We start from the raw sequence: 27,500 nt of genomic DNA on the forward strand, positions 1-27,500 counted from the left end.
AAACGGAGCAGCAGGCGTTGTTTTACCCTGTACTTCCTCAGTTACCTGAGGAAGTACAGTCGCTGTTGGGCCTTCTTGATGATGGAGGTGATGATATGGGTGCCGAGGAATTTGAAGGAGTCTGTGAGAGTTATGATATTGTCAGTGAGGGTTTGGGTGTCTTTTTTGCAGTCCTGAAGTCTATGGCTATTTCGATGGTTTTGGAGGTGTTGAGCAGGAGGTTGTTTTTAGAGCACCATGTAAAGCGCTTTGGATAAAAGCGCTATATAAATGCAAGCCATTTACCTTGTGCTGGGTGAAGATGCAGGCAGCAGAGCATAACTTCTTCTCATTTGGATAGTTGTTGTCTCCAGGGAGGAGAAGAGAGGGATACTCATGAGTGTTTGGTCTGTATGATTTACAGCATGTCCTGTCCTGAAGCCTCTGTCATATTCACCACAACTCCATTGATCTACACAAACCACTTCTTAACATGCAGTGGAATCCGTATTATAACCAGCTCCTAGCCGGTTGGCCTGCATGTTAAACAACAATTAGCCGGCCTACGCGCACTCCCGCGAGTCCATATCATATTCATCTCGGTCCCCGGTGTAGGATCCGCATTAGCGCAAAAGCGGCTGCTGTTGATCCTGATCATGTCGCTGTTATGTGGGCGGGTGGTGGCACTTCACGTTCACGTAGTTTATTAATTAATGAATCATTAGGGCAATCGCTTATCAACGAATTAAACAAGCAAACTCACGGTTTCCTCAAGTGCTGCAAAAACGGCTTGAATTGTTTGGTAGAGGGATCCCAACGCGCTTCAGCTATGCAGGCTGGCAGGTCCGGTATTACTGCTGCGCTGCTTGTATTACTGCTGCGCTACTCCATGTCAGAAAAAGCCTAACTTTTGTGGGGAGAAATACATTGAAAACTAGTCAGATATGACTTGAATGCCACTTGTAAAATAAATCACCCACAGTGATTGACGACGGTCCGACCACTATTTTGACTGGGCGGCTTTATGTAACAAAGGCGGAAGCGCTAATTTTTGGCACATTGCCACCCCTCGTGGTCGGAATGGACTCCGTTAAAACGGCATGTTTTTGAATTTTGGTTAATGATTCGCTAAAGCTGTTTCAATTTAGCACAGCGCCGACGACGACTCACATGACACGACAACTATTTGCCTTATAGGGAATAACGTGCATGCTCCCGCATCCCCTCCCCCCGCCCACTGGCAGAGAGAATACTGACCATTTCCAGCTGTTTCTAAACAAAGACCCCTCATGTTTAAAAAGGTAAAACCGGAAAATATCCTGCTCTGGTTAGCCAGACATGATCCAGACTTCATGTTTAAAAGCCACTTTAGGAACTCATCTGTCCTGCTCTGTTCTCTGCACTCCGCCGTGCTCTGCTCTGCTCTCTGTGCTGCAGCACAGAGGAAGTATGACAGTGCAGAGCGGAGAGAGAGGACATCTCAGATCATTAGAGTAGAATGCAGAGGAGAACAAAGAGGACATGGCCGCATGGCAGGATGGGGCTAAGTAGAGCAAAAAACAAACAAACAGAAGAAAGCCTAGTGTAGCATCTGACCTCAGAGCAGATCACAGTGAAACATAACAAGCCAACAGAACAAACCCCAGTTTAGTATAACAAGCCAACAGAACAAAGCCCAGTTTAGCATCTGACCTCAGAGCAGATCACAGTGAAACATAACAAGCCAACAGAACAAAGCCCAGTTTAGCATCTGACCTCAGAGCAGATCACAGTGAAACATAACAAGCCAACAGAACAAAGCCCAGTTTAGCATCTGACCTCAGAGCAGATCACAGTGAAACATACTGTAAACCAACAGAACAAAGCCTAGGTTAGCATCTGACCTCAGGGCAGATCACAGTGAAACATAACAAGCCAACAGAACAAAGCCTAGGTTAGCATCTGACCTCAGGGCAGATCACAGTGAAACATACTGTAAACCAACAGAACAAAGCCTAGTGTAGCATCTGACCTCAGAGCAGATCACAGTGAAGCATAACAAGCCAACAGAACAAAGCCTAGTTTAGCATCTGACCTCAGAGCAGATCACAGTGAAACATAACAAGCCAACAGAACAAAGCCTAGTGTAGCATCTGACCTCAGAGCAGATCACAGTGAAACATAACAAGCCAACAGAACAAAGCCTAGTTTAGCATCTGACCTCAGAGCAGATCACAGTGAAATATAATAAGCCAACAGAACAAAGCCTAGTGTAGCATCTGACCTCAGAGCAGATCACAGTGAAACATAACAAGCCAACAGAACAAAGCCTAATTTAGCATCTGACCTCAGAGCAGATCACAGTGAAACATAACAAGCCAACAGAACAAAGCCTAGTTTAGCATCTGACCTCAGAGCAGATCACAGTGAAACATAACAAGCCAACAGAACAAAGCCTAGTGTAGCATCTGACCTCAGGGCAGATCACAGTGAAACATAACAAGCCAACAGAACAAAGCCTAGTTTAGCATCTGACCTCAGAGCAGATCACAGTGAAACATAACAAGCCAACAGAACAAAGCCTAGTGTAGCATCTGACCTCAGGGCAGATCACAGTGAAACAACAAGCCAACAGAACAAAGCCTAGTGTAGCATCTGACCTCAGAGCAGATCACAGTGAAACATAACAAGCCAACAGAACAAAGCCTAGTGTAGCATCTGACCTCAGGGCAGATCACGGTGAAACAACAAGCCAACAGAACAAAGCCTAGTGTAGCATCTGACCTCAGAGCAGATCACAGTGAAACATAACAAGCCAACAGAACAAAGCCTAGTGTAGCATCTGACCTCAGGGCAGATCACAGTGAAACAACAAGCCAACATAACATTCTCTCAGTCCTCCCTCTGAGTTGTCTTTTGTTCAGGCCGGTGGGAGCGTAGAGGTCAGAGCAGTTGACCTGTGACTGATAGGTCGCTGGTCCAAATCCCTGGAGCTGGGAAACTCGGGGAGGGGGGGGGGAATATTCCCAACTGCTGAGAGAGAGAAACTCCATGTTTTACTGTAAAACTGTTGAACTGTTTTTACTGTAAAACCCTCAGCCTGCCTGCCTGCCTGTCTGCCTGTCTGCCTGCCTGTCTGTCTGTCTGTCTGCCTGCCTGTCTGTCTGTCTCTCTCTCTCTCTCTCACTGCCCCCCTATTAGGGGTGGGAATCGTGGAGTAACTCACGATACGATATGGTCACGATACTTGGCCCTCGATAACGATATTATCACGATACAGCGATAATCGATATATTGGAAGAAATTTAACCTACGATACATCATGATATCTGTGTAACTGAAGAGAAAAAAATACCCCTAAAAGGCAAGAAGCAGGTATTATGTATTTATTAGCAGAATTGACATGAACTCTCTCAGAGTTCACTCACTCACTCATACCATTTTCGATACCACGGAGGAAAAGTTACACATAAAGCCACGTTCACACACACGCCTAGAGCGACGCTTTAAGCAACGCCTAAAATTTAGGCGTCCTTGTTAACAGACGAGAGCATTCACACATACCGCTGCCACGCTGCGCTGAAGCCACGCACGCGCTGCGCCTACGCTGCGCTGCATTTATCGTTTAGGCGTCTGTTCTATTTTTCAGCGTCTAGGCGCGCTGAACTGTCAAGCTGGCTGTTGTTTCTGACGGACTTGGGCCATATTTTCTACCGAGTTTGCCCAAAAGGGAGGGTGGAGCGCAAATTAACGAGTGCATAGTAGGAGAGCTGTCCTTCATGTGTTCCTCTATTAACGCCTTTTCTGTCAGATGTATATATACCCCCCCTGTCTCAATGCATGTATCACTCATGGTGTTGATGACTCATAGTCACATGATTACCCGAGGGAAAATAACAATTACAGCGGGCCAGGAAATAGACAGACATCGTCACTTGCACATTACAATAAAAAAGAGGTTTATATTAGCTACTCACCCATGCTATAAATCAGATCTAAAGTGTAAAAAACCACTGCTCATGTGATCAGCGTAGTGCAGAGCGGGGCTTCAGTGTGGCGTCCTGTGTGAACGCAAATAGGCGCCTAGCGTGCATGAAGCAATGCCTATATGCTAGGCGTAGCTTAAAGCGTTGCTTAAAGCGTCGCTCTAGGCGTGTGTGTGAACCCGCCGTAAAGCGTCTTTTTAAAATTATTATTAAAACAAGAGAACAATGGCATATATTCACAATATATAGCACTTAAGTAGTTAATGGGGGGTGGGGATGTTCCAGCTTTCATGTAGGCTACAATTCCCTCCAAAGCATTACATTACATTAGATTACGTCATTTGGCAGACGCTTTTATCCAAAGCGACTTACAATAACACATTTTTGTCAGCAATAGAGCAATCAACTATGGAGCACAGTCTATGACAACTACAACTTCTGAAGGAACAGAGATCCTGGAAGAGGGGAGTGACGTGAGAGAATTTGGGTTGGTTGAATACCAGACGGCCTGCAGCGTTCTGAATGAGCTGAAGCGGTCGGATGTCAGTGGCAGGTAGGCCGGCCAGGAGCACGTTGCAGTAGTCCAGGCGGGAGATGATAAGAGACTGGACCAGGAGTTGAGTCGCTTCTCTTGTGAGAAAGGGACGGATTTTGCGGATGTTGTAGAGAGAGAACATACAGGAGCGTGCTGTCGCAGCTATGTTGGCTGAGCAAGACAGCTGGTTGTCAAGGATCACCCCAAGGTTCTTAGCTGTTTGGGAGGGAAGTACAGTGGTGTTGTCAATGGAGATGGAGAGATCTGCGAGAGGGCAGTCTTTCCCTGGGAGGAAGAGTAGCTCTGTCTTACCAAGGTTGAGCTTGAGGTGGTGGGCAGACATCCAGTCGCCAATGTCTTTGAGGCATGCAGAGATGCGAGCCTCGATTTGAGTGTCGGAGGGGGGGAAGGAAAGGAAAAGCTGGGTGTCATCAGCATAGCAGTGATAAGAAAAGCCATGAGAAGAGATCACATAGGCAAGAGATCTGATATAGAGAAGGAAACGTAAGGGACCCAGGACTGAGCCCTGGGGGACACCGGTGGTAAGAGGGCAGGATCTGGAGAGGGACCCTCTCCATGAGACCTGGTATGAGCGGTTCGAGAGGTAGGAAGCAAACCAGGAGAGTGCAGAACCTGAAATGCCGAGGTCAGACAGAGTGGAAAGAAGGATTTGGTGGTTGACTGTATCGAAGGCAGCAGACAGGTCAAGGAGGACAAGGACAGAGGAGAGGGATGAGGCCTTAGCAGTGTGAAGGGCCTCTGTGACAGCAAGAAGAGCTGTCTCAGTGGAGTGAGAAGCCTTGAAACCGGACTGCAGAGGGTCCAGGAGGTCATTTTGGGAGAGATAGAGAGAAAGTTGTTCGGACGCTGCTCGGTCAAGGGTTTTGGAAAGGAATGAGAGAAGCGAGACAGGTCTGTAGTTCTGAATAGCAGTAGGGTCAAGGGAGGGTTTCTTAAGCAGAGGCTTGGCTCTTGCAGTCTTTAGAGCAGGCGGAACAAGACCAGAGGACAGAGAGGAGTTTATGAAGGTAGTGAGGAAGGGAGATATGTTAGGTGAGATGGTTTGGAGGAGAGAGGAAGGGATAGGATCGAGGGGGCAGTAAGTGGCTCGGTTCGAGCTGATGAGTTTAAGCACTTCATCGGGAGAGAGGGGAGAGAAGGAAGGAAATCCAGGGACAGGGGGCCGGGAAGCAGGATTGGAGTCGGGAGTGTTAGTGAGGGTGCCTGGAGGATGGAAGGAGGAGCTGATGTCATCCACCTTTTTAGTAAAGAAGGTTACAAAATCATCAGCAGAGAGGGAGGAGGGAGGGGGAGGGGAGGGAGGGTTGAGGAGCGTGGAGAAGGTGGAGAACAGTTTACTGGGGTTGGATGCAGAGGACTGGATTTCAGAGATGAAGAAGGTTTTTGCTTTCGAGACAGCAGAGGTGAAGTTGGAGTGGATAAGGTGGTAGGAAGAGAGATCTTCAGCCTCCCTCAAGCTGAGCTGTTGCCCCCAGTATGCTCAGAGTGTAGCCCAAGACAGCCCAAACACCAACTCTGCATGTCCAGGATTCAGTTATAAATCGCAACTTCGACAATTCTGCACCAAATAACTTAAATCGATAAGAACTGACGACTGGATTGTTCCCCTCAGTGGTTCCACTGCAACATCAAGGCGGGAGCGCTGTTGTAAAAAAAAATAACAATACAGGCTTCGTCTCTTGCCTTCAATACTCTTTGTCTGCTACATCCGGGTACCTCCACCGGCAATGTGTTTAACACATTGAGTGCCACAGCGCTTCAGTAAAATTGTCTGCAGCCTGTGCCAGATTCACTTCCATTCAGTTGAAAACAGCTATAGAATTTTTTCTATTAGGGCTATATTGACAGGGCTGGACTTTAATGAAACATTGAACACTCCTGCTTCTTCCAAAGAAGAAAATTTGTTTCTAGACAGTTCCATTATGAAATGACAGCCTCTGAAAAAAGTGCACTTTCAAGGGTTTTCTGCCGGGTTTTTTTACTTTCCAAGATATAGTCACTTTTATGAATACCTTTTGCACTCTAATTTCGAGCACATTCACTGACTCTGGCTGGTGTTTTCTGATGTGGTGGCGTGGTGTGGTTTCTGTGCAGCCTGCGTCTCCCCCCCCCCCCCCCCCCCTCTCCACCTCTGAGCTGCGGGCTCCTCCCCACACGCACAGAGTTTGTATTCTCACAGACTCCGTTTTTGCCCCGGACGGATCCCAGCGCGCAACAAGGAAATGCCAAACGCGACTGAACGAAAAGGTTTGGCCGTTCGGCTTCGGATGCTGGCTTTCTGGCAGGGAATCGTGTGGAGATAGATAGAAGCAGAAGAGCTCAGTTGTGAGCGCGGATGCAGCCGAGCCAACTGTCCGCTGCAGACAGAGCAATCTATACGGCTCTGGCTGAAGCATGTATCGGTTTCCCCTTTGATCACGTCTTTCCCTGCTGTCTCCTGCACAAAGTAAAGGATCTGAGGTGGGTGGCGCAGCTCCCGTGTCGATGTTTAAGGTGGCGCCGTGTGATCCCTTGAAGGGATTCATGCTCACTGGCTAGGTACGACCTTAAACAGCAGAATTATGGAATAATATGAATTATGATTTTAGGACGTCCACAGACGTCCTTGGCACTCCTCGTTACATTTTTTTAGGACATCCAGAGACGTCCTTGGCACTCAATGTGTTAACGTTAAATTTAGCTGCAATCTACAAGCCGGGACCATGTATCAACAGATTTCAAAGCCAATATGTTACTGGAAAGAGCGTCACTCCGACTGGTTAACAAGTGAAACATTTGGTCACTCACACTGGCGTTTTGAGCCCGGTGTTGGTGAAGTGGTTACAGCAGCAGTAGTGGGATTAGCTAATGTAGCTAACAGCTGCAGTGCTGTGTGTGTCTGTGTGGAGGAGGCAGAGGGAGCGCTGCTGGTATCGATAAACTTGATACTGTAGAAAATTAGTATTGTATCCGTTTAAAAATGTTTAGTAGCCTATCGAGTAAGTACCTAAGTATCAATATTTTTGACAACCCTAGGACTCTGTTTATCAAAATGGCTGATATGTCTGTCTCTTCCGGAATACAGAGAAGCGTAACGTACTAGCGTAGTAGCCATAGCGTCCGTCCGTCGAAAAAATGCAAACTTGGGATCATTCTCTGAGTCTCCTGTCTTAACGAAAGAGTGTCTATCCCACACCCATTGACAGTGGACACATGGGAAGATAATATGTGTAAATGGCCGAACGTAACTACAGGCAGGATCATAGCGTATGAACAATCTCAAAAGCTCAGAAGCGTACCAATATCTCCACAGCAACAAAGTAGGTCGGGTATGTTGTTACGCTGTGTATTGCATCAAATTACCCACAGTCAGGCTATCTCCCGTTGTGAATGAATATTACGGCTATTATTCCAGTGTTATCATTAAGAGGCCCATTTTGCAGGAAGAATATTTAATTGGTCTGCATGTCGTTCTCGGTAAGGACGCTTTCGTTATTGAAACAGACAACATGCATGCATGCTCCTACTGTAGCCTATCTATCTGCATTTGCAGACACTCATTAACCCATATCTTCACACTAGAGGCTTTTCGTTGGCATTACAAATCTCCTAGCAGCCACGACTGTGCCATCTTGGAGGCCAGTTGCGTCAGTCTGTCTGAGGACAAAGGACGAAGAATACTGTATATAAGAATAAAAAGAGAGATGCATGAAACAGTTTGTTGTGGTGTGTCTACAGATCCATTCATTTGTTTCTACATGTAGGTTACTGTGACACCGTCAACTGACTTGTTTCTACATGTAGGTTACTGTGACACCGTCAACTGTCTTGTCTTTAGCCCCAGTTTAGCTTTGAAAAGAGTCTTCAGTTAACCTGAAGAGTTTAGGACCTCTGGCTCCAACATGGCCGCCAGCATTATGTCACCTGAATGTCCTCTGTTGAACCCTTTCTCAATTGATATATTTGAATCCTGTCTGCATTTGTTTGTCCCCCTCTTAATATCAATTATTAACCATTCAATTATCTCTCTCTGTCTCTCTCTCTGTCTGTCTGTCTGTCTGTTTGTCTCTCTCTCTGTCTCTCTCCATCTCTCTCTGTCTGTCTATCTCTGTCTCTCTCCCTCTCTCCCTCTCTCTCTCTCTCTCTCTCTCTGTCTGTCTGTCTCTCTCTCTGTCTCTCTCCATCTCTCTCTGTCTGTCTGTCTCTCTCCATCTCTCTCTGTCTGTCTATCTCTGTCTCTCTCCCTCTCTCTCTCTGTCTGTATCTCTCTCTGTCTCTCTCCGACTCTCTCTGTCTCTATCTCTCTCTGTCTCTGTCTATATCTCTCTGTGTCTCTCTCTGTCTCTCCCTCTCTCTCTGTCTCTCTCCCTCTCTCTCTGTCTGTATCGCTCTCTGTCTCTCTCTGTCTGTCTCTCTCTGTCTCTATCTCTGTCTGTCTCTGTCTCTATCTCTCTGTGTCTCTCTGTCTCTCCCTCTCTCTCTCTACCCCCTGTAGAGAAGGACTACAGCAGTCTGTGTGAGCGACAGCCTATCGGACGAATGCTATTCAGGCAGTTCTGCGAGACTCAGCCGGAGCTGAGGCGCTGCGTGAAGTTCCTAGATGCTGTGGTAAGAAGAGGGGGGGAGGGGGGGAGGGAGGAGGGGAGAGAGGTATTGAAATGCCCCTCTCAACTACTGGCAGTGTTTCCCATACATAAAGGAATTTGTGGCGGGCCGCCACAATAATATTTGGACCGCCACAATAAGATGTTGACCAATTTTTTTTTTTTTTTTTTTTTTTTTTACAGTGCACCTGAACGCAACATGCAAGATATCCGCTGAATAAGTGTCCAATAAATGTTCATGTCATTCTGGCCAATACTTCTGTTATAGCATTTCAGTCTGGAATATGGAATATCTTTCAATAATCTATGATTTAGCTGCTAAATTGTCAAATACCGCCATCTGCTCGCTACCCAGGCACTTATGTATGTACTTAACCCAACTAACTTAACCTAACTAACTATCCGGTGTGCACAACACTGTCAGCCTAAACTCCGGCTGACACCCCAAAAACCTACAATCTGCTACAGAAAAATGTATATTGTTTGTTTATTAACTGGCCCCTCGCCTTCTATCATTTCACGAAAGTGGCAAAGCAAGTTGAGTATCCCTGACCTATAGGGAGAAATTTAGTTTGTCATTGTAAACCCACAGCACAGTAATGATGACATGTTCTTCATAGATCTAGCCTTTTAATTTTGCTCTTAAGCTTTCTCAAAGTACACCAAATTCATGCATTTTACTTTAAAATGTTTAAAAAAATCTCGCAGGGGGGAATGCCCCCGCACCCCCCTAGGGGGTCTGCGGTCCCCCAACACAAATTATCAAAATCCTGTGGGAAACACTGACTGGTGTGGTCAGAAAGACAGGGAGGGAGAGAGAGTGTGTGGGGGACCCCAACCCAAGGCCGGTTGTTTCTTCTCTGAAATTCTCTTCAATTCCTGGTAGGGAACAGAGAGTTGAGGGGCGCATGCTTGGCTGGATATATTGTTTGTTTGTTTGTTTGTGGTGTGTGTGTGTGTGTGTGTGTGTGTGTGTGTGTGTGAGAGAGAGAGAAGCAAAGCGGGTAGGAATGCCAGTGGGAGACCCAGGGTCACAAAAAAGTGTATTTTACTCCTTTTTCTCCCCTTCCAAATCATCCTCAGCCTCTGTGTGGTGAGAGAGAGAGAGGCAGGATGTGAGCTCAGTTTCTTTGAAGTTGAAATAAAAAATACAAGAGGGGATAGAGGGACACTGGGGGGCTAGAGGGACACTGGGGGGGATATAGGGACACTGGGGGGTAGAGGGACACTGGGGGGCTAGAGGGACACTGGGGGGAATAGAGGGACACTGGGGGGCTAGAGGGACACTGGGGGGGTAGAGGGACACTATGGGGGTAGAGGGACACTGGGGGGCTAGAGGGACACTGGGGGGGTAGAGGGACACTGGGGGGATAGAGGGACACTGGGGGGTAGAGGGACACTGGGGGGATAGAGGGACACTGGGGGTTAGAGGGACAGTGGGGGGATAGAGCGCACTGGGGTGCTAGAGGGACACTGGGGGGGATAGAGAGCCCTATGGGGGTAGAGGGACACTGGGGGGCTAGAGGGACACTGGGGGGATAGAGGGACACTGGGGGGATAGAGGGACACTATGGGGGTAGAGGGACACTGGGGGGATAGAGAGACACTATGGGGGTAGAGGGACACTATGGGGGTAGAGGGGCACTGGGGGGATAGAGGGACACTGGGGGGATAGAGGGACACTGGGGGGGATAGAGGGACACTGGAGGGATAGATGGGAACTGGGGGGGATAGATAGACACTGGGGGGATAGAGGGACACTGGGGGGATAGATAGACACTGGGGGGATAGAGGGACACTGGGGGGATACATGGACACTGGGGGGTTAGAGGGACACTGGGGGGTAGAGGGACACTGGGGGGATAGATAGACACTGGGGGGATAGAGGGACACTGGGGGGATAGATAGACACTATGGGGGTAGAGGGACACTGGGGGGATAGAGGGACACTGGGGGGGTAGATATACACTGGGGGGATAGAGGGACACTGGGGGGATAGATAGACACTGGGGGGATAGAGGGACACTGGGGGGATAGATAGACACTGGGGGGATAGAGGGACACTGGGGGGATAGATGGACACTGGGGGGATAGAGGGACACTCGGGGGATAGAGGGACACTGGGGGGATAGATAGACACTTGGGGGATAGAGGGACACTGGGGGGATAGAGGGACACTATGGGGGTAGAGGGACACTGGGGGGGTAGATAGACACTGGGGGGATAGAGGGACACTATGGGGGTAGAGGGACACTGGGGGGATAGATAGACACTGGGGGGATAGAGGGACACTGGGGGGATAGATAGACACTGGGGGGATAGAGGGACACTGGGGGGATAGATAGACACTGGGGGGATAGATAGACACTGGGGGGATAGATAGACACTGGTGGGATAGAGGGACACTGGGGGGATAGATAGACACTGGGGGGATAGAGGGACACTGGGGGGATATAGACACTGGGGGGATAGAGGGACACTGGGGGGGATAGAGGGACACTATGGGGGTAGAGGGACACTATGGGGGTAGAGGGACACTTTGGGGATAGAGGGACACCGGGGGGATAGATGGGCACTGGGGGGATAGAGGGACACTGGGGGGATAGAGGGACACTGGGGGGATAGAGGGACACTGGGGGGGGGAATAGAGGGACACTATGGGGGTAGAGGGACACTGGGGGGATAGATAGTAGGGGTGGGGGAAAAAATCGATTCACCTAAGTATCGCGATTTTTAATGTCACGATTTTTTGAATCGATCTTTTATTCCAGAATCGATAATCGCCAAAAAAAAAATTTTTTTTTTTTTTTTTTTTTTTTTTTTTTTTTTTTTGGTGCTTGCAGTCAGGCCACTCACTGAACAGCAGGCCAGGCGCCGCCTACTGGTTTACTAGTGGTTTTATTACTTTATTAGTTAGTCTGAAGTAATAATTACACTTCAGGGTTAAAGTGGGTGCATCTCATTGTCAAATTGGGCTTCAAACGGCCCAAATTTCACGCGCGTCGGCCCATACCGGCCTGGCCTGCTTGGTATCTAATGCCCGGCCTGAATTATGATCCCAGTCCGCCCCTGTTTTTAACTATATCGCCCAGCCCTACTCATGATATATAATATACAGTCTCTAGTGTATGATTAAACTTTTCCCATGTTCTAATCTAGTGTAAAAAAGCAAACAAACTGAAAAAATAAAAGAAAAAAATAAACAAAAATCGCAATAAATCGTAATATCGAATCGCAATAATCGTAGAATCGCAATACTTAACACGTTAACTGCCAGCGACGTATGCATACGTCAAGCAGAATCCAACCGTTAACTGCCAGCGACGTATGGATACGTCAAAAAAATCGTTTTTTTTTTTTTTGACGGTGGATCCTTGATCTGGCCCTTTTGCATCTTCTATTATACTGTTAGAGCCGCCGGGCGTGTGCAATCCATTCCGCCGACCCACTGAGTGGCGACGGTGCTCAGACTATTGAGTGTTGTTTGGCCAGAAACGCACGCATTCCAGCTGAGCTCAACCGAGGACCCAGAAGCGAACGAGCCTCATTCTCATACTGTAGGCGAAAACCTTTCACACGGGCGCACCCGTGCGCCGGGGGCTTCCACAGGTGGACTGGGTGGAAAGCACACTTTGAAGCGCGCAGCATAAGCCTAGAGTCACACAAGGCTTCGTCAAAGCTCTCAACCGAAAATCCAAGAACGGATTAAGCCACATCCATGCTCGCCGACGAGGGACCGCCAGAGAGAGGCTGCTGCTCACTGCTCAGACAGGCAGGAGAGACTCTGGCTTGTGACTGACAAACACGGAGACACGCCCACGGAGGGAGGAGTTGTAAGGAGAGGGGGTGCGGGTGCTGCTATGGAGGAAATTACTGTTCAGAACTATATTGTTTATGTCTGATGTCTCACTGATGCCAAAAATAAATGGTTAAAGTGACTGTTTGATATTGAATTTCACAAAACTGCGATTATCTCAGCTTTTTGTCTCAGACGCTGAAACCATGCTGTACTCAACGGCTAATATCTACATAACTACTAACTCTACAAACTAACTCTTTTAGACAGAGAAAGCACACATTCTATTAGTACTTTTGTGAACTTTGTGTTGACAAACTCCAAGCAGAAAATTATCCTTGGCTCTTGTAAAATGAGCCAGAATCCTCAAAAAAACCCTCTGGCAAAAGCTACCTACAGTAAAAAAAAAAAGGCTGGCAGTGAATGTGTTAAGAATCGCAATATAAATCGAATCGGCACCCAAGAATCGTGATAGTATCGAATCGGGAGATAAGTGAATCGCCACAGCCCTAATAGATAGACACTGGGGGGATAGATGGGCACTGGGGGGATAGAGGGGCACTGGGGGGTTAGAGGGACACTATGGGGGTAGAGGGACACTGGGGGGATAGAGGGACACTAGGGGGATAGAGGGACACTGGGGGCGGGGGTGACTTTCCAATGTTATTTATTTGCTTGAGAGAGAGAGAAAGGACCAATCCTAATACAGCCCTTGCTCGGGTTGGATGACCAAAAATCATATCTCTGTATTTTTAGGCTGAATGGCGATACACAATACATATGTATTTGTATGTGTATTTTCTATGAAGTGACCTACATTTTCAGTTATAACTACTAACTAAAACCTAAAATATTTACACAATGGGATTTTTGATAATCATCAGTAAGGTGAATAGAATGACTACCGGTAATCAGAATCAGAATCGGAATTATTTTATTTGCCAAGGTATGTTTTCACAAATTCACATACTACGAATTTGTCTTGGCGTGGTTGGTGCTCATTAGCATTGATAAGAACACATATACAAGACATGAACAAATAAGATATAAAGAATCTAAAGAGATTATAAAATATTATAAAATCATTCAGATATTAACAGATATAGACAGTATTAACAGATCTAAACAGTGTTAACGGATATAAATAGACTTGACAGCTAGGCTGTTAAGTGGGTAAAGGCAAATAATAGAACAGACAGAACAGTCTGGTAAATTCAGAAAAGTACATCACTTTCCTGTAATGCAGCCTATAAAACCAGGAAGACATATTACACATATTACAATATCCAAAATCTAAGACGATATCTAGTCTCATTACTATATCGATCAAATGTCAATATATTGCCCAGCCCTATCCCTTGCCCCTACTGTATTAGCCCTTAACCCTCCCTTTGGCATGTTCACATGTTGCCTGGTAGGTCGTACCAATTCTTGTTAGGATAGATAAATCTCCCACAATGCCTTGCGAATCATCGCCAATATGGTGGCTAATGCTAAAAGAAAACCCAAATGTAAGTATTTTCTTCGTTAATAAAGCTTTAAAAAAATCACTAGTATGCTGATGTCTCTGAAATGGACTGTCAGGCACTAATCAGCCATAAAAATGTTAATGTAACGTTAGCTGACTAGCATTACAACATTGTTTTAAAGCTGATTTGTGTCCATGTGGCATTTCCCCCTTTGATGGATAAATAGATTTGACGTCCGGCAACAAACTCGTACTCGGGTCTGAGTACTGATAATGTATCAGGGTCTAAGTACTGATAATGTCTCAGGGTCTGAGTACTGATGATGTATCAGCATCTGAGTACTGATGATGTCTCAGGGTCTGAGTACTGATGATGCGTCTGAGTACTGATGATGTATCAGGGTCTGAGTACTGATAATGTATCAGGGTCTGAATACTGATGATGTATCAGGGTCTGAGTACTGATAATGTATCAGGGTCTGAGTACTGATGATGTATCAGGGTCTGAGTACTGATGATGTATCAGGGTCTGAGTACTGATGATGTATCAGTGTCTGAGTACTGATGATGTATCAGTGTCTGAGTACTGATGATGTATCAGTGTCTGAGTACTGATGATGTATCAGGGTCTGAGTACTGATGATGTATCAGTGTCTGAGTACTGATGATGTATCAGGGTCTTGTAACTCTGTTCCAAGAGGCAAGTGAAAAAGCGAGGGGGTAGGGGGCAAAATAAGAAATGGGATGGGGCCAAATATTGTTCAACTTCTGGTGGAATCTGTGAGAGCCTGCCTGGGGGGGGGGGATGAAGAATAATAAGCTTTATTTATAGAGCACTTAACAAAACAAGATTACAAAATGTTTTGCGGGTTCAACTAAAATGGTAAGCAGGGGGGAAAGTCTCAAATGCTTAAGGGGAAATTAATAGAATATTAAAAAGAGAATTAAAAACAGTTAAAGCAGTGGTTCCCAACCTTAGGGTCGGGACCCTAAGTGAGGTCGCCTGGAATTCAGATCGGGTTGGCTGAATTAAAATGATTACTTTTTTATTTATTTTCTTATTCTTATTATTTTAGTAGAACAGAAAACTATTTTAGACCACACACAATTTAATACTGCCGAAAGATGATTAGGGTCACTTGCATTTTTTTTATTTTTTTTATATATATTTTTTAGTTCCGAGTTTAAAGTGATAATCTCTAAGATTTCAGATTTGTTCTCTTGGGTGACACCTATGGTGATGAGTGGTAATTGCAGTTGACATCCAAACAGTGTTGCATTATGTGACATTACTAATGTCTCATAATGTCACTATATAGTCCAAAGGCTTCCATCAATGGACCATAGCCTCAATCAACATTGTGGGTGACTCTTAATTAATTTATTTTTATTTAGATGAAAATCTGTGAGATTATCACTTTAAATCAGGATTCTGAGAATAAAGTCAGAGTTTTTAGATTAAACTCAGAATTCTCAGATTAAAGTCAGAAAAGAGAAAAAGAAGCATACTATGTGATATCACTGAGGATGTCACTGATGACATTACCGATGGTGTACAGGAATTTGAATGTCGCGGGTCCCTAGATTTTTGTGACGTCAAAGTAGGGTCACAAGCCAAAAAAGGTTGGGAACCCCTGAGTTAAAGGGACTCAAGAGAAAGAGTTGTTTTTGGAGGGAACTGAGGACACTTGCCTGATCTCGCCTCAGGCCGTGCATGGAGAAAACTGGATCATCCTGAAATCCATCCCCAGCCTGAAGTTTGGGAGTGGGGGGCAGGGGGGAGATGCAGGGGCAGGGGTGTTATAGCCTAATATCAAGTGAAATACAGGAACTGTTGACTTCTGGGAGCAAAGGCCTGCAAACTACGTCACTGTGCTGCCCTCATCCCACTCCTCCTCTGCTCGACCACTCTCACACACACACACACACACACACACACACACACACACACACACACAAACATACATACTCAAATAGACTCCACTGGCTGCAAAAAGAAGTGTATGGAAATGAATAGGAAAATTACTAGGGGTGCTAAAACATTTATATAATTTTTTTATTGTTTCGTTTTCAGACATCAGTTTAATGCCATAAGCAATTGGGTGTACACACCCAAGCAAAAAAACAACACAACTGCAGGCGGGACAGAACCCAAAACAAATAATCTTCAAATAAGTTGCATACAGTGCGACAGTGTCCGACAGTGTGAGTGCGTAATCTGAAAAGAAACATTTTCTCCCACCCCGTAAACTTAGTCCCATATCCAGTTGATTATACAGATTTTGGTTTTAAATGGTAAAAAAAAAGTAAACAAATTCAAACTGAAAGACAGAAAAGAGAAAGAAGAAAAACAAACAAACAAAAACAAAATAGGAGACAAAAAACAAATAAAAACATTACAACATGGTGCTACCAGCCTACATCCTGACCGAAGGTGGAAGCTCATTCCACCATTGAGGTGCCAGGGACGAGAAGAGTCGTGAATGGGATGAGCGACTTTTGAGCCCCCGTAGTGGAGGAGGGGCGAGGCGTCCTGCACTGGTGGAGGAGCGGAGGGAACGGTGAGAGATTTGGAGCCTGACCATAGATTGTAAGTACAGGGGGGCTGTCTGGTGTACTGCCCTGTAGGCCAGAACCAGTGTTTTGAATTGAATGCGTGCTGAGATGGGGAGCCAGTAGGGCTGGCACGGATCACGGATAATCCGTGACCCGTACGGATCAGCACCCACGGTTCGGAACGCGGTTCGGGACGTCAATGGTCCGCGGACACCCCCCCCCCCCCCCCCCCCCCTTCGTTTAATTTAAAGTTTAACGTTAGTGTATGAGAACGCCTGCAGCACAGCCAGACACAGACAGGCGAGAAGTATAATAGTATTAAAAAATCAAATCGAAAATCTAATTTTGAGAGAAAAATCCGTGATCCGTGGCTCAAAATCCATCACGCGATCCGATCCGTGGGTTTTCTGATCCGTGCCAGCCCTAGGAGCCAGTGAAGGTCTATCTATCTTTCTATCTATCTATCTATCTATCTATCTACATAGAAAGATAGATACTGTAGATAGATAGACAGACAGACAGACAGACAGACAGACAGATAACAGATATTGTAGCTTTGCGTCTGGCTATAACGTGTAGGAAGGAGGAAGACTGGAAACGACGAGCGGGTTTATTCCCTGCTGCAGGAAAACGCAGAAGAAGACTAAAATTCCCTGCCACAGCAAAACGCAGAAGACTAAAACGGAGCGTTTCAGACAGAGGGTGAACTGAAGGGGGTCGTGAGAGCCAGTACAAGATAAACAATGAGTTTTTTGAACTATGAATGATGCAATAAGCTACTCTAGTGGAGGCCAACAATAAAATAATAATACATTATATTAGCAAAATATGGGCCCTTTAAGGCTCTAGCATTGGCAGCCCAGTAGTAGTGCCTGAACACTGGTAAGGCCAGTCCGCCTTCAAGCCTGGGTTTTTGCAAATGGGTTTTCGAGATTCTATGATTCTTATCATTCCAGATGTAAGATTTATATATAGAATTATAGAATCCAGCTCTTTGAAAAACATGGAAGTGAGGGAAATGGGAAGATTTTGACACAAATAGAGGAACCTGGGAAGTGAAACCATCTTAACGGAATTTATGCGGCCAATCATAGACAAAGGGATAATTTTCCAGTTTTCTATACATTGTTTAAGTCTTGAAAGAAAGTCTCCAAAGTTCAGCTTAACACGTTAACTGCCAGCGACGTATGCATACGTCAAAAAAAATCCAGCGCTTCACTGCCAAGGACGTATGGATACGTCAAAAAAATCGTTTTTTTTTTTTTGACGGTGGGGCGTTGATCAATCCCTTTTACGTCTCCTGTACAATTATTGGAGGTATTGAATGTGTATAATCTATTTTACCGACCCACTAAGTGTTGACAGTGCTCCCCCAGACGAGCGAAATCAAAGAAAAAGGGAGCAAGCCATTCCAAGGAAATGGCGAGGCGATTTTACAGTATTACATTCTCATGAAAATGGTTGGGGGAAAACGCTCTCGTTTTCACGCTGATTGCTGGCGATGCGGGATTGCAAATTTACATAATACATTACAGGTGGAACACACTTTGAAACACGCAGCATAAATATGACCAGAATCGCAAAAGCTTCTCTCAACCAAAACTCCCAAGAAGCGAGCGAGTCCATGCCGACTTCCTCAAACAGCAGCCTGCAGACAGGCACAGGAGAGCAGCAAAAGCACTGAGACTGTGACGGCCGCTGCACCCAAGAAGAGGGAGGAGTTGAAGCAACTCTGCCTCTCGCTCTCTCCCTCTCTCTCTCTCTCTCTCTCTCGCTCTCTCTCTCTCCCTCCCTCCCTCTCTCTCTCTCTCTCTCTCTCTCCCTCTCCCCCTCTCACTAGGATTAAACCTAGTGCGTCTCCCTCCCGAGAGGGAGGGAGAGAGAGAGAGAGGGAGGGAGAGCGAGAGGGAGGGAGAGAGAGAGAGAGAGAGAGAGAGAGGGAGGGAGAGCGAGGGGAAGGAGAGAGAGAGAGAGAGAGAGAGAGAGAGAGAGAGAGAGAGAGAGAGAGAGAGAGAGAGAGAGAGAGAGAGAGAGAGAGAGCGAGAGGGGGAGGGAGAGAGAGAGAGAGAGAGAGCCAAAAATGAATGGTTAAAGTGACAGCTCTATCGAATTTCACAAAAAGCCGTTTATCTCTGAATATTTGTTCTGATTCTAAAACCATGCTGTATTCAACTGATAATGCTTACATAACTACTAACTCTACAAACTAACTCTTTTAGACAGAGAAAGTACACATTCTATTAGTACTTTTGAGATATTGTATGTTCACAAACTCCAAGCAGAAAATAATCCTCGGCGCTTGTAAAATGAGCCACAATCCTCAAAAAAACGGCTTGGCAGAAGCTACCTACAGCAAGAAAAAAACGGCTGGCAGTCAATGTGTTAAATATAAATTTAGGATCTCTGGGTATGGTGAGGCCACGATAGGTGAGATGGTCCTTTGCCAATTTAAATGGGAGATTTTCCAAGAAACCAGGAGTGAAAACATCGGAGAGAGGCATAAAGTCACTCTTTGTCCAGTTGATTGGGGAAGTTGAGGGGGAATCGATTTCTCTGAGTCATGTAGATATAATATTACATCGTCAGCGTATAGACTAATGCGTGTCCCGATACCTCCGATCGTCAGGCCTTCAATACTTGAATGAGCGCGTATTTTTAAGGCAAGGGGCTCGAGCGCAACGGCGAAGAGGGCCGGTGAGAGAGGGCAACCCTGCTGAACCGAGCGAAGTAGTGGAAACTTGGTCGACTTATCGCCGTTGGTTATAACTGAACATGTTGGACTAGCATACATAAGCTTTACCCAGGATATAAATGAATCGCCAAATCCAAATTTGTGTAGTGACTCGAACATATAAGGCCACTCAACCTGATCAAATGCCTTCTGTGCATCAAGTGACAAGATTGCTGCACCGCGGGTCTTATTGTGATCTGGATACATGGAGTTGAGAAGGCGCCTGACGCTGAAAAAAGAAAGCCTGTTGGGAATGAACCCTGTCTGGTCGGGGTGAATGATGGATGAGAGATGCTTATTCAAACGGGTAGCCAGAGTTTTAGTAATTACTTTTCTATCAAAGTTCTGAAGTGCAATGGGTCTGTAGCTGGCCGGATCTGCTTGCTCCTTCCCCTTTTTTAAGATGAGTGAGATGTTAGCTTCATATAGTGTCTTAGGCAAAATGTTGTCCTCGTTAGAGCTAGATGTCATTCTGAGGAGGAGTGGGACAAGGATTAGATGTCACAGAATTTCTTGTAAAACTCTGCTTTACCTGATGGGAATGATTTGATGGCAGAAGCTATTTCTTCCAGTGTAAAATCAGAGTCTAGGTCCTCTCTGGCAGCGTCACTGAGCTTGGGTGTCTCAAAAGAGTAAAAAAAACTCACTCAAATCAGACCGAGTGGCATCACACTTAGACGAGTAAAGCTCACTGTAAAATTCCCTAAAACGGCAATTTATTTCCTTAGGATTGGTCAGCAGGGTGCCCCCCTTCGATTTGATGGAAGAGATTAACCTGGAAGCCTGAGCGCCCTTGAGCTGTCGTGCCAAAAGTTTCTCTGGCTTATCTCCCAATTCAAATTGCTTTTGTCTCAGTTTTAACAGGAGGGTATTTATTTGGCTGTCCAGGATACAATTATATTCATATTTGAGCTTCAATATCTTATTGTAGTCCTCCGAGGATTTTGAGTTCTGATATGCCGCTTCAAAGGAAGGAAGAATATTTTCAATTTCCAGTAGGCGCATCTCTCTCTTTTTCTTCGCTGTGGATTCGTAGGAGATTATATCCCCACGACTAACAACTTTTAATGTTTCCCATAGTGTGGAATCTGATACTTCTCCATTGTCGTTAAATTCCATAAAGTGCTTTAATTTGGGAGTAATATAGTCTATACATTTCCCATCGGCGAGTAAGGAAGGGTTAAGACGCCAAGAATAGCTTTGTTTAGGAAGAGAGAGGTTCAGCGAAATAGTCAAAGGAGCATGGTCAGAAATCAAAATGTTATAGTATTTTGTGTTAACAACGTGGGAAATTAACTGGGAATCTATTAAAAAATAATCAATTCTGCTGTAGGATTTATGGGCATGTGAGTAAAATGCAAATTCTTCATCAGTGGGGTGTTGTATTCTCCAAGTGTCTATTAGGTTCCTCGATTTGATCAAATTATTTAAGACTTGCACAGATGATATGTTTGAGGGTGGGCATGTGGACAATCTATCTAAGTAATGGGTCTAAGTAGCAGTTAAAATCACTTCTGATTATTATGTTTGAATTGTTGTCCGGGATTAAATCAAAAACTCTTAAAAAAAATTGGGATCGTCAATATTGGGGGCGTAAATTTTGAGTAAAATTAAAGGAAATTAATTGATGCTGCCTGAAACTAAAACAAAACATCCATTAGGGTCTGATATTGTGTTTGTCATGGAGAATGGAATGGATTTATGGATAAGGATTGCAGCCCCACGGGCTTTACTTGAAAATGATGAATGATATATTTGGCCTATACCCACCCTCTTTTAATTTTTAGGTGATCTGCTGGTTTGAGGTGAGTTTCTTGAAGAAATGCGATTTTTGTGTTTAAATGTTTTACATTTTCGAATACCTTATTACGTTTGACAGATGCGTTCATGCCCTTGACATTCCAGCTGGTAAATGTTAGAGCACCTCTAGGTGCTGTTCCGGTGTTAGGGATCAACATGGAATGCTGGAATGTCAAGGGCTAACTGAGAAGTGATGTGATGACATTTAAATACACATATGAAGGTGTAGCACACAAATAGAAACAAAGAAAGCACAAAAAAAGTGACATAAAGAAACACAAATAAAACATTAAACACACACCCAACCCCACCCACTAACCCGGCTGCTGTAAAAAAAAACAGCAGCGCTAACTCTGATCCTAAGATCAGCATATTTTAGTTCTGATACTGTCCCTCTATTGAATTCCCACAATATAATACTAATGAGTGTTATTACAGATATTGCACCTGGCCTTAATACCTTTTACTATTTCAAATAGTTATCATATACACCCATACATGTACATACATACATACATGTTCACATACACACGCGCATTCATACGAGCACCCAAATGCAACCCCCCGGCCCCACCCCTTCACTTTCCCTTCGCCCCCCATAATGCTACCAGACTGTGATTTACTAACCAGTAACTTGTAAAAAGGGAGTCCCGCACAGTCCAAACTTGCAAATAAGAATTTATTCTGTGACGTTTCGGTCACCGACCTTTTTCAAACAAAATGTTGTTTGAAAAAGGTCGGTGACCGAAACGTCACAGAATAAATTCACACACACACACACACACACAGCTCCATTCTGTTTGGTTGACTTAGTCCCCCCTGCTATACATATTTATAGTAAATAAACATGTAAAATGACATACATTCATAAGAAGAAAATTCTACAAAAACAAAACAAACTAAGAGTCTATGCTAGCTGGGTAGAAATAAAGAGAAGACTTGAAATGAGAAGCGAAGCAAGTGTATCAATATGTCCTTCTGTTACCTAGTGAGCTTCCAGGCAGCCTGTGTTACAGCTTTTAGTCGTCCAGCGGATACAACGCACATAACAAGCAATTATGTCCTCTTCTACCTCGCGTCTGCATCCTGTCTCTCCTGTGAGAGAGTCGCAAACGAAGCAGAGAAAAGGAGAAATCGAACTGTCTCTGCTGTCACTTAGCATTCGTTTACAGATGGGAGGAAGCACTTTGGAGTCTTCCAGTCAGGCTCGGCTTACTGCTTACCTTACTGCTAGTCATTCAGCTGGACTGGCTTACTGCTTACCTTACTGCTAGTCATTCAGCTGGACTGGCTTACTGCTTACCTTACTGCTAGTCATTCAGCTGGACTGGCTTACTGCTTACCTTACTGCTAGTCATTCAGCTGGACTGGCTTACTGCTTACCTTACTGCTAGTCATTCAGCTGGACTGGCTTACTGCTTACCTTACTGCTAGTCATTCAGCTGGACTGGCTTACTGCTTACCTTACTGCTAGTCATTCAGCTGGACTGGCTTACTGCTTACCTTACTGCTTACCTTATTGCTTACCTTACTGCTTACCTTACTGCTTACCTTACTGCTTACCTTACTGCTTACCTTACTGCTTACCTTACTGCTTACCTTACTGCTAGTCATTCAGCTGGACTGGACGGACCATACGAACAGAGGTGTAGAGGGGAACATGCATACAGACTGTCTTATGGGCCCAAAACTCTCAAGTGTGAGAGACATATAACCTATGCATGATAAATGCAGACATATATAACCTGTAGGTCTTGACTACAGTCTCTTAAACACAGGTTATTTCTAGTGCTACTGTACTTCATTTCAAAACACTATTTTGGAGAAATGGTGCGAACTGTGCTTGAATGATAGATGGACAGTGGGTGGCTGTAGCTCAGGAGGTAGAGCGGGTCGTCCACTAAACGCTTTGGATAAAAGAGGTTGGCGGTTTGATTCCCGCCTCCTTCAGTCTACATGTGGGAGTGTCTTTGGGCAAGATACTGAACCCCAAATTGCTTCCGATGTGTGCCAGCACCCTGCGTGGTAGCTTGCCGCCATCGGTGTATGAATGTCTGTGTGAATGGGTGAATGTACCTGCTGATTGTAAAGCGCTTTGGATAAAAGCGCTATATGAATGCAGGCCATTTACCATTTAGAAATGTGACTGGTTGAATGTACTTCACAACACATACTGTATATATGGATGGATGAATGACTGAATGACTGCCCACAAGTACATATGTAGATAGATCATAAATGGCTAGTATAATTTAATAAACCTGTGTCCATAAGTGACTCAAATTTGACACAGTCAAAATTAACCACGTTCAAATACATACTTCGGCATGCGCTGGGACGCGCATCAGTGCATCAGGACGCGCATCAGTGATGTTAGCTGGGGTCGTAAGGTGTTTCGGGTCTCTCAACATCATACACCCTTCGCCCAGTAGACCCAGCCGAGGCCGATTAAGACCCCAACCCGCGTCCCGGAAGCAGCCGCTACGGATCAGCCTTCCTACTCTGTCTGCAACATTGCCCGCGGAAGGGCTGATCACGCCCAATCCGCTGCAATAGAGCTAGTGCTACACTGCAGTATTGAAAGACCCTTCGGTGCATGGAGGCTCAGGCCCTGTTGATTAACCAGAAAATTAACCAATAAGGGATAATTGGTTGAATGATTTTGGAGGGCAACTGCCTAATTTGGTCACTGACTGACCAATCAATTGACCCAAGTCAGTGGCCCTGGTCCATCAGGCGATCCTCCTTATGTAGCCGTGTGTGTGTGTGTGTGTGTGTGTGTGTGTGTGTGTGTGTGTGTGTGCGTGCGTGTTTTCATCTTTTGACTGATTTATTTGACGTGTTTGTCACCTCCAGGCAGAATACGAAGTGACTCCAGATGAGAAGAGGAAGGAGTGTGGACAGGAGCTTCTGGAGAAATACTTCAACCCAAAGGTAGGGGTCGCTCTCACTGACCTCTCCTAACACTGCTGATGGAAACCTTCACAGAGAAGAGCCCATGCTCACTAAATTAAGTTAGCTTAAAGGAACACTCCGCCCATTTTCAACCAGCTTTGTATCATTAGAACATCAGTAGTATATCAGAAAACTGTAAACGGTTTTGAAGTCTGTCATTTAATTTGACAGTTATTGAGTGTTAAAGTGTGGACCACACTAACTCAAATTAATAACTCATTAACTCAAATCAACTCTCAATAACTGTCAAACTATTCATCATTCATCTAGTTTGACAGTTATTGAGAGTTGATTTGAGTTAGTGTGGACCAGTGATGTCACTGGTCCACCCTTTAACACTCAATAACTGTCAAATTAAATGACAGTCTTCAAAACAGTTTACAGTTTTCTGATGTTCTAATGATACAAAGCTGGTTGAAAATGGGCGGAGTGTTCCTTTAACTTAACTGTTGTTAGTTTTCAGGAAAAATACTTGCACCTACTCTCACTACAGTTTAAACATTTTGCTGACTAGGCTTGGGCGATATCCAAAATGTGATATCTGTGATACAGGTTATCGCAGGAATATCACAATATTCAAATACTCAAAATAATGTGATACTCTATATAGCCTTTTCTAAACATGAAGTCTGGATCATGTCCGGCTAGCCAGAGCAGGATATATAGGGGGGGGGGGGGGGGGGGATAGGTAGCGCGTATCGATATTATAACAAGAGATGTGATATGGAAACAGCTTTAGCGAATCTGTAACCAAACTCCATTCAAAAACATGCCGTTTTAACGGAGGATCCATTCCGACCATTCAGGCAATAACGAGGGGTGGCAATGTGCCAAAAATGAGCGCTTGCCTTTGTTACATTAGCCAAAAGCCGCCCAGTCAAAATAGTGGTCGCACCGTCGTCAATCATTGTGGGTGATTTATTTTACAAGTAGCATTCAAGTCATATCTGACTAGTTTTCAATTTATTTCTCCCCACAAAAGTTAGGCTAGGCCTATGTCTCGATATACGCTGTCAGTCAGTCAGCTCCTCTCCGCAGCGGTGTTAGCTTGGACGCTCACAGTCACAACACTGGCTGGCGTGGCTGCCTCACAATACTTGGCTGCATCCAACTCGAGACAACTTTTCAGACCCTCCTGGAGACAATCTTTCTCAGAAGAGACTAGCGTTAGCGACAAATCTGGAGACTTTTTCTGACATGGGATTAACATTACCAGCAAGCAGCAGTAAGCAGGCAATGACGATAGCTGGGTAAGTCCCGCTAGCATCGATGCTAAGTTAGCAAAGTACCCCAGCGCAGCTGAAGCACATGGCTAATTAATATGGATGTTAACGTCCATATTAATTAGCCATGTGCTTGCGCGATGACATCGTGTATTGGCGATGTCAAAGGGTGGCGATTGACGATCTGACTGAGGTCAAGATCGCATAACTCTAGTAGTAGGCTATCATCTACTTGTTGCATTTTTAAACTGGCAGATGGGGGACAAAGAAACGATTCAACTTTTACTTGTTTACTCACCTAATTTGGCTCTCTTCCAAATAATCCAGCCATAACTAACACTACGTCCATTCATGAAAATAATGATCACTGGGACATTAGTGGTTTGTAAAGTGCCATTTAACCACCCGCCCACTCAGACATAACAGCTACATGATCCGGATCATGAGCTGCCAGTGTTAAACAACAGCCGCTTTTCCAATAATGTGGATCCTATACTAGGGGCTCAGATGGTCATGATCCGCACTCGCGGGAGTGCGCATAAGCCGGCTAATTGTTTCTAAACATGCAGGCCAACCGGCTAGGAGCTGGTTATAATCCGGATTCCACTGCATGTTTAGAAGGGGCTTGTTATTGAATATCGTAAGTGTTGTGTCACCACTGATGAAGAGGTCACCGAGGATGTCAACAGTGATGATGTCACCACTGATGAAGAGCTCACCAAGGATGTCAACAGTGATGATGTTGATGTGCCAAACTTGGGCTGTTGAAAGATGTAGTTTCCTCGAATGGGCTTGAGTGGGGCGTCTGGGTAGTGTAGAGGTAAAAGCACTTGCCTGCCACCGTGGAGACCCACGATTTCAGACGGACAAGCCCGTCTTTATTGTCACACGATTACAATCAACACATGCACGGAGGGCCACAACACACACATGCTGACGGTGGCCGGTGAAATTTGTCCTCTGCATTTAACCCATCCTGGCTTTGTCCTTTCCTCTGGGGGGCAGGCCAGGAGCGGTGGTCGCTTTCTCGTACAGCGCCCGGGGACCGACTTCGGATGTTGTCGTCACTGGTCGGATGACGATGACGATCTGATCTTCTGCATGTTTTTAATGGGGGGGGGGTTATATACGGAGGAACCCCCCTGGGGGAGCACGGGGAGAACATGCAAACTCCACACAGACAGAAAGGCCCTTACGACGAGATACCCCACCTGGGCAGTAGGCACTGAAGATATGGGGGGGAACACAACCACAGCGCCCACAGTGTCCCAGGCGAGAATCGAACTCAGGACCTTCTGACTGCGAGGCGACAGCTCTACCACTGAGCCACCGCGCCCCAGGCTCAACTCCCGGCAGCATCACCTCCGGCTTGGCCAGACGCTCCCACAGACACAATTGGCCAGTGTGCGGGTGGCAAGCCGGTGGGGTATGGGAGGCGTCAATTAGGCTTGCTGCGATTTTAAGTGTTACCGGTGTTACACGGTGTTGGGGGATACACCGATTACATAACGTGCCCACCGGTAACACCTTTTGTTTTTATGGAGGAAGAGTTGAAAGGAAAACTCCGCAGTTTCAACGTGGAAATGGCTGGAGAGGTACAGTCTGACACAGTCATTATTAGCACGGCAGCGCCAGTGCCCTCAAAGTGATACCAATACCAAAAGAGTACTTCATTCGATACTAGGGATGCACCGATGTGAACATTTTGGCCAATACCGATAACCGATATATTAAGATTGCTGGTATGGCCGATAACCGATATTTACCAATGTGATCTGTATAAAAACACATTTCTATGATAATAACATTTTGTACATACTGAAAAAACCCTCTGAATTTGAAAAAGTTATGCATTTCTTTATTTCCAAAACATTTGGAAAAGCCCATA

General features: G+C 45.4%; 1 protein-coding gene across 3 annotated transcripts in view; it reads left to right on the top strand.

Moving 5' to 3' along the window:
- grk6 (G protein-coupled receptor kinase 6) overlaps window positions 1-27,500 on the top strand; it is a 162,227-nt gene that overhangs the window by 50,735 nt on the left and 83,992 nt on the right. For 2 of the 3 annotated variants that reach the window (XR_014552984.1, XM_083642483.1), the window contains exons 3-4: window positions 8,975-9,087; window positions 24,291-24,368. Coding sequence is in view for 1 of the 3 variants with exons in the window: in XM_083642483.1 (XP_083498609.1) it covers window positions 8,975-9,087; window positions 24,291-24,368 (191 nt within the window). In the remaining 2 variants the exon portion in view is untranslated. Of the gene's footprint in view, window positions 1-8,974; window positions 9,088-24,290; window positions 24,369-27,500 lie in introns of those variants that run through there. The other variant, XM_083642484.1, reaches the window with a different exon arrangement.

The sequence above is a fragment of the Poromitra crassiceps genome (assembly GCF_964638095.1).
Source record: "Poromitra crassiceps genome assembly, chromosome: 1".
Classification (NCBI taxonomy): Eukaryota; Metazoa; Chordata; class Actinopteri; order Beryciformes; family Melamphaidae; genus Poromitra; species Poromitra crassiceps.